This window comes from Chanodichthys erythropterus, chromosome 3 (genome assembly GCF_024489055.1).
Source record: "Chanodichthys erythropterus isolate Z2021 chromosome 3, ASM2448905v1, whole genome shotgun sequence".
In the NCBI taxonomy this organism is placed as follows: Eukaryota; Metazoa; Chordata; class Actinopteri; order Cypriniformes; family Xenocyprididae; genus Chanodichthys; species Chanodichthys erythropterus.
This window is the reverse complement of record NC_090223.1, coordinates 35,320,357-35,333,469: the sequence shown is the minus strand read 5'-3', so window position 1 is coordinate 35,333,469 and position 13,113 is coordinate 35,320,357. Positions and strand designations below refer to the sequence as shown.

Here is a 13,113-nt window from a genome sequence, read left to right as displayed (position 1 = left end):
CTCTGAAAAACCCTCCTGTTTATCGCTCTGCTAAAAGATGGCGCCTGTGCAAATCTGAGGAGATTGCGCTTTGTAGCGCGTAGGAAATTTGACGTGAGTAAGATGAACAGTTAACGAAGCCTTCTCACTCTTCATCGAAACATCAAAATACACCCAAATAGATTATTATTAGGCAGCATTGTCAATGTTTTTATTTTTTGTGGCCTACCACCCACTGTAGGCCGTGATGAAATACATCGCACGGTTAAAAGACTTCTTTTCCCAGAAGTCATTGCTTTGGGCTTGCTTTGATTGGTGAACATGGTAGATGTAGTTTTTCAAATGTTTGTTTCTCTGTGGATGGAATGTTTATGTCATAGAAGAATTTTGTATTAATTCTTGATTCTTTTATTTCTTTTTCTTTCTTTTTTTATTTCTAGAAATAATAAGTGTTTGGTATTGTAGCAAACTTATTTAAAGCCACTGAAATATTGTTTATACCTTAAAATATTGTGAAGGTATTAGATTAGAAAAGAGGGGGTGGCAGTGGGGAGGTGGTTCTGGGCTCCTGATTCATCATGTCTACACCTTTAGAACAAGGAATTAAACGAAATTCAAAAGGTTCAAACAGCACCTCAGAGGCATCCACCATTCTCCCAGAATCCTCTCTGACCTGGTGTTTGGCTCAGCTGTCCAAAACAAGCACATTAGCAGACAGTCCCAGCAGTGGACTGACGGGAGCTGACAATAAGCCCATCACTGGAGGAGACAAAGCCAGGGACGCAGACAAGAGACTCAAAGCTGGTCAATGGAGGGCACTGGTGGCCATTCGGACGCAGCACATCAAGGGAGGTCGTGCCATGATAGCCCGCTACCAATCACGAGGAGGACTCCGTCCTTTGCTGGATCTCCTCAAGCGGCCAGAAAGCTCCAGAAAGTTTCTGGACCTGGCTCTTAGCATACTGGCCAACTGCTGCACTGAAAAAGGGACCAGAGTGGAAGTAAGAAACATGATGATATTGACACAAATTTTTCTCTAATGTTTATTTTTTTGTTTAATGTTTTCTGATTAATTCTTTTTTATTCTTCTCGTAGGTAAGAAAGCTTGATGGCATATCTGTTGTTGGTAAGACATATCTCTTTTTTGTGCCATTACACACTGCCATCTGACAAAGTTTTCCCTCATATTTTTTATTTATGCAGAGGGAAAACATATGGGTCAGAAAAATCCTTCAGTGACATTAACTTCTTAAAGTAAAAGTCATACTTGACATGTTTATTTTTGTTGCCTAGTTTATTATAAATGATTTATCCATGCACCTCATTATTTTTTAAGAATTCACGTGCCCTCATAATCTTTAAAGGGGTCATATGATGCTTTCTAATGTTTTCTTTTTCAGTTAGTGTATAATATATCTGTGCATGTGTAAGATCTGCAGTCATAAAGTTATATACATAGTCTCCCACAAAGCCATGTATTCGAACAGCAAACATTGATCTAAAACACCAAATATTACTTACTTCCTCAAACATCCATGTCACAATGTGAAATATTAGCGTAATGCCCGCCCAAAGACACATGCAAAGAAAGAAGGTGAGGTTTCAGCTAATTGAAGTGTTGTCGTCATGTCGAGGAGAAGCTGTGTGTTGGGATGAAAGAAAGCAAAAGCACTTTTAGAGATTAATCAGAGGTTAAAATTTATTTACAAAACTGTTCCTGAGCAGTACAACCCAAAAGTTTGCTTGTGCACAGGCACGGTACAGATTTTCAACCTGGGAGAGTACAATGCCAGCTATATACCTTAGATGCAAACTCCTCACCTTTCAGTGACAACTCACCTTTTTGAGATCAAAATAGGTCACCTATGGGATTTGCATAGATCCAATGAGAAAGCTGCAATAATGTACATTGTACAGTATAAATAATGTGATTTTTAACTATTAAAGTATGATAACCTATTCTGTTTCACCCAGTAATCAAAATAATGAACTAAATAGCATCAGATGAACCCTTTAATCGATTCCTGATGGACAGAATCAAGTCCCACTCTACATTTTTGGCTAATTTGAAAAGCCGTTTCCCTCATATATGTCACAGTAGAAAAGACAATCGCAACTTAAACTTAAATAAACGTTCTTTATTGGCTCAGATGGTTTGGTGAAGAACCTTTAACATTCATGGAACCTTTCCACTGCACAAAAGATTCTTTATATTATTAAAATGCTGCTCATTTGCACATTTCTTTTCTCATAGTTATAGTGTCACTGTCTCTCAAGTCATGAGATTTCAGTTTGCTTTGTTTTTGCAGATCACTGTCACTGTGAAAGTGATTTTTTTTTTTTTTTTTGTGGTCTGCTCACTCTGTGATCTGTAATTTTTGTAGTGGATGTCCTCAAGAGGAATGTCTCTGTGGAGACGGTGCAAAATCGAGCAGCACGAGCTCTAGGAAATCTCGCCATGGACCCAGAGGGTTCTGCTGAGGTCCACTCTGCAGGTTAGTCCCAGAATCTCCTGTGTTTAATATATATATATATATATATAATATATTAAACACATATTTCTACTCCAACATTATATACAGTCACAGATTGTAAAGCACTCTGAGCCATAAAATCATTATATATTCTCCCTCTCTCACATCAGACAAACAGAGAACTGTTTCAATGAGCTTTAAAATAATTATATTTGTGTCCCTCTCTCTCACTCAGGTGGTGTTCCCCTTCTCTTGCTCTGCCTGTCTATCTCTCCACCTCCATCCTCACCCTCTTCACTTACTCCAACACCTGAACTCAGCGCTTCTAAGGTGGAATGTCTTCAATCTGCTGCCCGGGCGCTCATCTACCTTTCTGACACGCCGGCGAACCGACTCCTGCTGCTTTCACAAGGGGCTCTTGCATCTCTTGCATTGTTCATTGCTCCAGAGTACCCTTTAGCTCTGAGACGGGCTTCTCTTCGTGCCCTTCATGAGCTCACCAGAGGTTGCAGTACGGAGTGCGCCAGGGAGATGTCCAGGTCCGGCGCATTGACTCAGCTGGGGGTCCTCGCCTCTGGAGAATGTGGTCGACATTTGGAAGAGCTAGCTTTGAAGACTCTGGCTAACTTGTGCTCTCAAGGCTGCCTGAGGCCACTGGTCGGTTCTTTGGGAGTCATTCAGAAGTTTGCAGAGGAGGTGAAGAAAGATCCTTTGAAATCGGGTGTGTTCTTCAAGGCCCTGTGCCTGTGCTGCAGAGAGGCTGTGAACAGGGCTAAAGTAAAGGAGAGCGGGGGACTGGAGGTGCTGATCAGCTTTTTATCAGCCCATCAAAACCATCCTCTCACTCGTTTCGCTTTTCTAGCTTGTGTGGACTTTGTCTACGACGAATCGGCTCTTGAACAGCTGCAGGAGCTTGGGCTGGTGCCGCTCCTGATCAAGCGGTTGGTGGAACTTGCTCAAGGAGAAGAACTGACCGCTGGAAAGATGGACACCAGCCTGTCCTTTAGCTCTCCATGCTCTGAACTGATGACCTCGTGTTTTGACTCGTTTGACTTCTCAGCCCTTGAAGGGAACAAGAGGGAAGATGTGAATAAAGACCAGACGTCAGGATCCTCCAGCTTCCTCAGCCTCAGGTCAGTTCTTCATAGCTTTATCAAAAACAGAGCACAATATCATAGATGTAATAATAATGAAAGTTTTGCACACATGGACATGCCCTTCATACCACATTTTCACACGTGGCATTGAAAAAAAAAAAGTTAAGTTTAAAAGCGTTTGATCATCATCATGATCATCAAACATTTTTGTCAGTGATGACCAAAATCATACATGCAATGATGATCGAAATGTTACACATGAACATTCCAATCATGCCATATTTTCACAATTGGCATTTTGCTGAAGCTTGGACTAATACTACACTTTAGTAATGTGATGTGCAGTGGGTTTTTTTTTGCTCTAGTCATAGGTTTGTCTTACTTTAAATTGAATACATTTTTCTTGTCAGTATTATTATTAGTTTTTGTTTCTAAATAAAATGACTTAATTTTAGTCTACAGAATTATTAAATTAATATTCTAGTTGATGAGTGCAAAATCAAACCAAATATTCAAACATTTAAATATTATTTTAAAGTATGTAACCTGTCCTTATTGGGAAAACCTGACCTTAACCTGACATTACTTTTCTAGATTCTAACATTTTTCTTCTTCAAAAAACATTGTTATTGGATTATTATCATCTTGATTTGTTTTTGTTTGTTTTTTTCTTGACAAAAGCAGAGAATACAAAATGATAGTAGCAATGATGATTGAAATTTTGCAGCTATGAACATGCCCACCTTATAATTTTTACACTTGGCAGTTTGACCATTAGTGATATGATAAATGTCTGTTATTCATATTAATATATGTGTTATATGGGGGGAAAAATGCTTTTATGGTGCTCATTTTCATCTGTGTGCTTTGCTTCTTCCAGGTCTTGGCTGGTATCTGAGGGTCTGATCTCATCTGAGGGTGAGCTGACTGAATCCCCTTGTGGAACTGATGTCTTTGGTGGCAGCCCTCAATCCTCCGTTTCATCGTCACCACTTACATCTTGCTCTGAGCTCTCCCAAACCCCGACCTTGCGTCCGCCCCACTTTTCTCCCTCCACCCGCTCTAAACCCATCCGACTGTCGTCTTCCTCTTCCACCTCCACCTCCACTCCAGTATCTCCTCGAAACATTCCAGGGTCGCCTTCCTCTTTACAGCCCTCCTGTACCTCCACCCCTCAAGTTGAGCAACCGTCTTCAGTGACAAAACCTTCCGTCACCCCCTCATCTCCCCCCCAAATCTCCTCTCCCCCCAGAAAGAGACTCCGTGCGTCTTCAACCTCTTCTGCACCCTCTTCTTGCTATGGCATGGTCGCCCTGGAGAGCCCCCCTGTGATGTCAAAAACCCCAGTCTACCATCACCCATATCACCCTGAGGCCTGGGCCCCAGAATCCCCCATTTTTCTGCTCCTTTCGCGCTTCTCCCATGCCTCAGACCCCAGCACGGCGCTCATCAACACAAACGTTTTCTCCGGGCTGTTGTACTACCTCACCCAGCACCATGACCCCAGCGGGCGGTGCTTTCGGATGCTAGGGCGGCTCAGCTGCAACCCAAACTGCTTGCAGGCTTTGGTCAGAACTGGAGCCGTGGCTCTGATCAGACAGAGACTGTGTGTGAGAGGAGAGGAGATCGGGGGATGCAACGGAGGAATAGACAGACAATCAGAAAAAGTCAAAGGCAAAATCACACAACTAGGTTTGTGACCTTTTTTAATATACAGTATTGACGACTATTATATTTAAGACTGCTGTTCGTTTGAAGCTAATATGTTTTCTGACTCCTCAGGTTTGTGTCTGCTCAGTAATCTGAGGATTCAGAGCGAGTCTGGATTCGGCTCTGGAGTTCTTACACATATCATGCTGTCAGGCTCTGAATCTGACAAGCTGTACTGTGTCCTTTCTCTGCCTCTGATTAACAGGTGTGACTTAATGCCTTCTTTAATCCACATAGGTGTGTCAGCGATAAAGAAAAGGGAAAAACTCTTTTAAAAATCTAGGCTAAAACATGTGCAAAGTTCTTAGAAATGTACTCTCTACATTCATGTTATTTTCAAATGGTTTTTACCATTTTTAAGAAAAAGTTTTAAATAAATTATTTTTGCCTTGAAAATTTTTTTTACGAATATAAATTATAGAGTTACAATGCCCAGCCACATTTACACGGGCCTTTGTTCTAGAAGTATTTTTCCCATAAAAACTGTACTTGTTAGTGAATTTTATGTGTTAAACCAAACCAACCCGCTACAAGGTTCATCAAAACATTCAAACTTTCATTTGAAGCATAAAAAAAGTTAGAAAATCAGACAAATAAGACAAAAGTACAAGACTGTGTGTACTTAACAGCTTTAATGAGGGAAATAACAGCCATAAAGCACAGCGAATGACAGTCAAAATAAAAATAATTGAGAAATATTGAATTAAGGTTTTTATTGATTAAAAAGATCTTGACTATGTATGTAAAAAAATGTATATATAGTTGGTTGGCGCTAAGGTGTTCTTTTGGTGTGATTTTGTACTTTTTGTTTCTCTGACTGGTGGTCAATTCTTTGTGGAATTATGGGTAATGTAGTTTTTCACAAGGAATTCCACTGTTGAATACTACTTTTTTTAAAAAGAAGTTTGGTCTGATGGCTTCAACAACAGCTAAATCATTAATTTGCAACCTTTTAGCTCACAGTAGATCTGTCCTTAAAGGTTTATAAGTTACTGTTAAAAAACAATTTCCCTTTGGAGAAAATGAATGGGATTTTTACTTCTGGAATACGACTGTTGCGATCTATCCAATTTTTTTGGGAATTGTACTAATTGAATTTTGAATACCAAATACATTTTAATACAAAAATTAAAAGCATGCTCATCATAGAAGAGGTGTATTCAAGTCACTGTATGTATGAATAGCATTTTTTTTTTTTTCTTTTTTTTTCACATAAATTAATGGAACAAAATATTAATGTCACATCCTTGACTCATGTAGTTGGTCTGACCACCTTCTCCTTTTTTCCTTCTTCAGCAACAGAGTTCTTTTGAAGAAGCTGCTGCTGGATAGTGGCGGACTGGCAGCTGCTCTTGAACTGATTGACTGTCACAGTGATGATGATGATGATAATGACGATGGACAGTCTGACAAATGTAGGACATTTCTTGCCGGCTGGTTGCATCCTCTTGAGCAGGTGTCCTCTTTGAGATTTAAATTCCTTTACGTCTCTCTTCTGATTGGCTGCCTCTCCAATCTGCTGTCAGGCTCCAAGGAGGACAGAAAGAATTGTAGCATAGATTCCAGAATGGAAACAACCCAAGTGCTAGATAAGTCCCAAACGCAACAGAACCAATCATGTCCCTACCTGAAAGCAACTCATGACCTAACTTTCCTTCTTGACGATGGAACCCTTCTCCCAGCCAGTCATGAGGCCGTCACCGGGGAAGAGGGAGCTAATGACGTCGGGTCTGAGTATTTCAGAGCCCTGTTGATGGGAGGGTTTGGGGAGGCACAAAAAGCTAAAGGTGAGGCCATCCGGATCAAGGATGTAAAGAGTGGAATGCTCTTACCAGTTCTGCACTACCTGCACGGATGTCGTTTGACTGATGGAAACGAAGACCACATGTCAAAGCAAGATACAAACTGCCTTGTATTGGCCTCTCTAGTCTCTGGTGGGCTGGGTAGACCACAGGACGAGGTTGAATCATGCTTGGCAGAAGAGAAGGAATTTCAGAAATCCCCACTCGCCGAAATGATGGTTGGGGCTTGTAGGTTTTTAGTACCTGGTTTACAAAGGGCAGCTGAGGACCTGTGTATCAGTCTTCTCTATTCTGTACTAAAAATCCTGACCAAGCGCTGCTGTTCAAATGGTAACACTACAACGACCAGCAGAATGGATGTGGGTTCGGTCTGCAAGGGTCCTGAAGGATCACCACAGCTGACTAAAACCGAAGTGTCAAAGTGTCACTCTAAACCCTCTCAGAGTTCCAAACAGGTTCCTTCATCATCATCATCTTCATCATCAAATTCTTCATCCAGTGACACTAAGGGAGCTTGGCTGAAGTCTCTCTTGCCACAAGTGTACTGGTTCTCACAGCGCTACTCTTACCTGCGACTGGGCCAGGTCTGTTTATCCTTACTGCTGCAACCTCAGGGGGTCCATGCTGCACCCCTTCACCCCTCTCTGTCTGCTGATTGCTTCCTGCGCTTGGCGCGAGAGGCGGACTGCGCCAAAGGCCTGAGGCATGACATCTTAAACCTTGTCAAAACAGCCCTCAGGTAGAGGGCAAACAGTAGTGAATAGTGAAATGAATGTAATGAATTATTGGTGTAAACTAATTTAGTAGCTGCTTAAATGCACACAGTATACAGAAAGGGATTGGCAATTACTGGATTTTGGGGGCATTTGGGATATAATATAATGAGAAATAGCTAAAATCTTTCTTGTTAAATTTTAGCTAGCAAGTAGTTATCAAAATATTCAGAACATTCGAAATTCATGCTCATGTTTTTTTCCAAGACATGTTTGTATATGGAGTAGAATGACCAAACTATAAGTTTTTTTTTTTGTTTTTTTTTTATTTAGAAGTTGTTTTTTGTTTTTGTATTTTGTTCATCTTTCTTTTATTCATCTTATTTTGCCAAAAAAAGGGTTTATTGCTGATGCCACTTTCATCAGTGCATCCAGATATTAGTACGTGAAGTTGTACAGTATGTTATGTGAATAAGATAATGTCATAGAGAAAGAGCCATTTATGTTTGATATATTTTTCTTTTTGTATATGGCACTGTATAATTCATTTATAGAAATCTGGATTATATATGATGTTTGTTGGAGTGCTCTCTTTTTTTTTTTCTGTAAACATGAGAAATTGAATCATGGAAATGGCCAAATGTTGGTGGAAGGCAGACGATGGTTCTCAATAAATGAGCTCTGCATTAATGTTGTCTACAGTGTCTTCTTCAAGAATTTAAATCTGATTCATTTGGATTATGAGAAATTTTCCTTAGTCCCAGACATTTTATTTGGGTTTCCCCTGAAGCATCTCTGGAGCAAATAGTAACACTGTGTAAAACATTGTGGAAACAAATAAAAGATCGTTCTAATGGCAAATTTCATTACAATTCAGGCAATTAAAGAAAACAAAGTAAAATACTATTAACTGTTTACCATTTATTGCTTGTGACCAGATACAAGGAATTCATGTGAAAACAGTTGTTTATGTCTGTTACACATGTTAAAAGTATGGCAGTCTGTCGCTGCTGAATGGAGACTGTGTTGTTTGGGATCTGTGTCAGACAGCAGGGGGTGTCCCGCTCAGTGGTGAGATCCCTCATAACCGGTGGGCAGAGGGTTTGTATGAGAGTTGTGGAAGAGGGAGTGATTCCCATCACCCCAGGGCCATGGCTGAGAAAGAAAGATGATGCTATTTGAAAATAATTCATGTCATGTCTTAATTTTTCATTCTGTGTCTTTTCAGGGATCAGAGAAGTCCACATCATGCATACTTTGAAAAACCCAAGAATATAGGCACCTTGGTTCGAATGCGGAGGTGTGGGTATGGCACAAACTCGGGGGTATCATGGGAATGGGCCTGCATCTTCATGTAAGCGTTTGCCATGCAGACACCCACACCGGGCAGGGCCAATACGAAGGACAGGATCTTCCAGGTCCTTGCTGTGTTTGATTCAAATCATTAATACATCTCATTTAATGTTAATGAGCATAATGAATAACAAACTGATCAATGATTATTGGACAAATTTTGTTTTAATAATATGAGCTGATTTTGTGTCAGTATTTCTGTCCTACATGTGGAATGTAAATAACCTGAAAAAGCCTTAATTGTACATTCTTTTTTTTTTAAACACATGAACTTCTCAAACCTCCTCCTTCATGGCTCCCTTGTGATGCAGCCGCGAGAGCCCGACGGGCCACCATAGCAGTCGGTGACATCGCCATTTCTGAAGTAAAGACAGGAAGCATGACTTCATTGTATTTATATATATATATATGTATATGTATATGTATATGTATGTGTGTGTGTGTGTGTGTGTGTGTGTGTGTGTGTGTGTGTGTATATATATATATATATATATATATATATACAGCTATGGAAAAAATTAAGAGACCACTCCAAGATCAGAAATCAATGTTAAGTGGTCTCTTAATTTTTTCCATAGCTGTATATATATATATATATATATATATATATATATATATATATATATATATATATATATATATATATGTGTGTGTGTGTATATATTTTATATAATATATATATATAAAATATATATATGTGTCTTTGTATATATATATATGTATGTATAAAGAAGATTGACATTTCATATATATTTTATGCCTTATGTTCACCATAGCTGCATTTATTTTATTAAAAATAAAGGAAAATATTAAAGTTTTGAAATAATGTGACAATTTGAAATGTTTTTTATTTGTTTTAAAAGGATATTTATTCCTGTGATGTCAAAGCTGAATTTTCAGCATCATTACTCCAGTCTTCAGTGTCACATGATCCTTCAGAAATCACTCTAACATGATTTGCTGTTTAATTTTTTTTTTTTTTTTTTTTTTGGAAACTGATCCAATTTTTAAAGGTTCTTTGAAAAAGGAAAGTTAAAAAACAGCACTTATTTGAAACAGAAGTCATTTGTAGCATAATGCATGAATGTCATCTTAATTGTACTATCACTTTTGATCAATTTAAAGCACCCTTGCTGAATAGTATTAATAAAAGTATTAATTTGTTGGAAGTATTAATTAACTTTGTACAAACTTTTTATGAAACATTCACAATATTAAAGATGAAAAGTGATGATAATTGTATGCTAGAGAAGTTAGAATCTAACAACTTTGTACTTGTTCACAAAACCATGAAATGTCAACTGTGCAAGTGATATTTGTTAACAAACTTGTATTATATAGTGCCTTCATCAAACGAAAAATGGATGAAAATGGAAGCATGGCAGAAAATGTTTACACTTTTACTGCAGTTTTGAACAGTAGCTCAAAGCAAAGGTGATGGAAAAGTCTAAGGTCAAATAACGACCAAACTTGACAAGAATCTCCATTATGTCCATGTAAACTTTGCCTGGTATCTTTATACAGTGAGAAACTGTTGAACTGTTGAATGTTACATAAATGTTCTGCAACATTGCTGTCTAAAGTTAATGAATTATTTAAATAAATAAATATTTTTATATGGTTTGATATATTAGCCAGGCTGTGGCCTGTTGCTTATCTCGTCCTCAGTAGTTTTTCCTGTCCTTCAACACTGAATGCTATTTGATATCTTAACACCCCTTAAAACTTTGCACATGTAGCATTAATACTGTCATACATTTATATTAGATTATTTTGATCAACTTCGTGGCCCATGCACAAGGACAAACAAGCGGGGTCATGTGTTGTTTTACTGCTGTTAAAAAATGAAATGCTCCAATGCTGTTAATATTTAACATTAACAGTATAAAGCAGCTAAAACTATACATCTAATGCAAAGGACACTTACGTTCTCTGCTTTCAAAGAGGGTGGTCGGGTGTTTTTGTTCTTTGTTCCTCAGTTATTAACTACTTTCTCTTTCTACACCTCTGTCTGTTTGTCCTTTGGTCTGTCCTGGCCTGGCCTGAATCATGAGACTCCTCCCTTCTGAGATCTGTCTGTCTGCCAAGAATCATGAAGTTTATATTTGGTCAAGGGAATGGGTAGATCTGTAATAGAGAGATATGGAGGAGCTGTGGGTGTATTAACTGGCTACAGAAGAAAACACTAACTGTCTTTCACTGCAGGACTATGTCAGCTCACAGGTATAGGTTTGGATATATAAACATGTAGAAAAGACAAACACAAGTAGTTAATGAAGTAAGGAAATGCAGCTGTTCAGTTGACAGCTAACTTGTAAGAGAAGTGGGTTGGGTTACTTTCTTCGTGTTTGTGTGTGTGTACGTGACTCTGTGACCGTAAGTGACCTTATGTCACCTCACCCTTGCAGTTTTTCTTTTTTTGTTTGTTTCTATATGTTCAGCACTACACTTCTCTTTTTGAGAACGGTTTAGTTCCGCAGTTTTGACGCCTCTACCACACCGCTAATTTACGAGTCCCACAACTATGATGACTGCTTTACTGTGCGTGTGACTTGACGTTGACACGTACTTATTAATATTCATGAGTTTAAATCGTAATTGGATGGCTAATTTCGTTTGAAACGAATGTTTGGTCATTTAAAGGGTTAGTTCAAATTATGTTAGTTCAAAATTCTGTCATTTATTACTTAACCTCATGCCGTCCCACACCCGTAAGACCTTGGTTAATCTTCAGAACACAAATTAAGATGTTTTAGTTGAAATCCGATGGCTCCGTGAGGCCACCATAGGGAGCAATGTCACTTCCTCTCTCAAGATCCATAAAGGTACTAAAAACATGTTTAAATCAGTTCATGTGAGTACAGTGGTTCAATATTAATATTATAAAGCGACGAGAATATTTTTGCAGCGCCAAAAATAACAAAATAACGACTTATTTAGTGATGGCCGATTTCAAAACACTTGCTCAGGAAGCATCGGAGCATAAATGAATCAGTGTGTCGAATCATGATTCAGATCGCGTGTCAAACTGCCAAAGGCTGAAATCACGTGACTTTGGCGCTACGAACAGTAGATTCGATACACTGATTCATCTGTGCTCCGATGCTTCCTGAAGCATTGTTTTGAAATCGGCCATCACTAAATAAGTCGTTATTTTGTTATTTTTGGCGCTCCAAAAATATTCTCGTCGCTTTATAATATTAATATTGAACCACTGTACTCACATGAACTGATTTAAACATGTTTTTAGCACCTTTATGGATCTTGAGAGAGGAAGTGACATTGCTCCCTATGGAGGCCTCACTGAGCCATCAGATTTCAACTAAAACATCTTAATTTGTGTTCTGAAGATTAATGAAGGTCTTACGGGTGTGGAACGACATGAGGGTGAGTCATTAATGACAGAATTGCAATACCTTTATTATTTATTCACTTCATAGTTATAAAGTAACACGTTTTAAACTTGGATATAACTGTAGATAACCCTACATTCTATTTTTATTTCAAATTATTTAGGCTAGTCATTCATTTATTTTGTATACTCAAATTATTTAGTGGTTTCCCATTTTTATGTACTCAGTGATGAACAATGAGCTACTATGTAGTATACTTACATGTCACAGGGTGGCGCTGTAAGTTTTGCATTGCTGGCATTACAACAATCTTAAAAATGTTGTAGGCCTAATTGTTAAATGTAGTATCCTTTTGTATCTTATCATAATTATTACCAAATGGAATATACAATAATCTTTATCTAGTTATACGCAGTATTATGATAATCTATCTATTATGTATTTCTATAATTTGGAAATTGTCTGGTCATGTGACTGATATTTGCTACCACATCCTTTTTTTTCTGGCTTAAAGCTGGTTTACTGGTCTTGATAGTTTTTATTAAGTTGGTGGCCCCCAATTTAAATCCTCTTGCTGTCTAAATAATAGAAGTTACTCCTTTTATTAGCATGCTTGTAAAAGGAAAAGGCCC

General features: G+C 38.4%; 2 protein-coding genes across 3 annotated transcripts; one reads left to right on the top strand and one right to left on the bottom strand.

Annotated features, from left to right (window-relative positions):
• Positions 1-12: 12 nt before the first annotated feature.
• Positions 13-8,565, top strand: armc5 (armadillo repeat containing 5). Of its 2 annotated transcripts, XM_067381954.1 has the most exons (8): positions 42-93; positions 420-980; positions 1,075-1,105; positions 2,364-2,474; positions 2,689-3,586; positions 4,431-5,242; positions 5,333-5,465; positions 6,557-8,565. In XM_067381954.1, exons 2-8 carry the CDS (start codon positions 558-560, stop codon positions 7,803-7,805), a joined length of 3,657 nt encoding a protein of 1,218 aa, XP_067238055.1. In that variant the 5' UTR covers positions 42-93; positions 420-557; the 3' UTR covers positions 7,806-8,565. The 2 variants fall into 2 exon arrangements, with proteins under 2 accessions (XP_067238054.1, XP_067238055.1); XM_067381953.1 differs by having other exon boundaries at positions 13-980.
• Positions 8,566-8,681: 116 nt separating this feature from the next.
• Positions 8,682-11,192, bottom strand: cox6a2 (cytochrome c oxidase subunit 6A2). Its single transcript, XM_067381959.1, has 4 exons — positions 11,056-11,192; positions 9,410-9,487; positions 9,058-9,200; positions 8,682-8,930 (listed from the first exon to the last, which is right to left on the bottom strand). The coding sequence occupies exons 2-4, from the start codon at positions 9,483-9,485 to the stop codon at positions 8,841-8,843; spliced, it is 309 nt and encodes a 102-aa protein (XP_067238060.1). The 5' UTR covers positions 9,486-9,487; positions 11,056-11,192; the 3' UTR covers positions 8,682-8,840.
• Between the last annotated feature and the right edge of the window lie 1,921 nt (positions 11,193-13,113).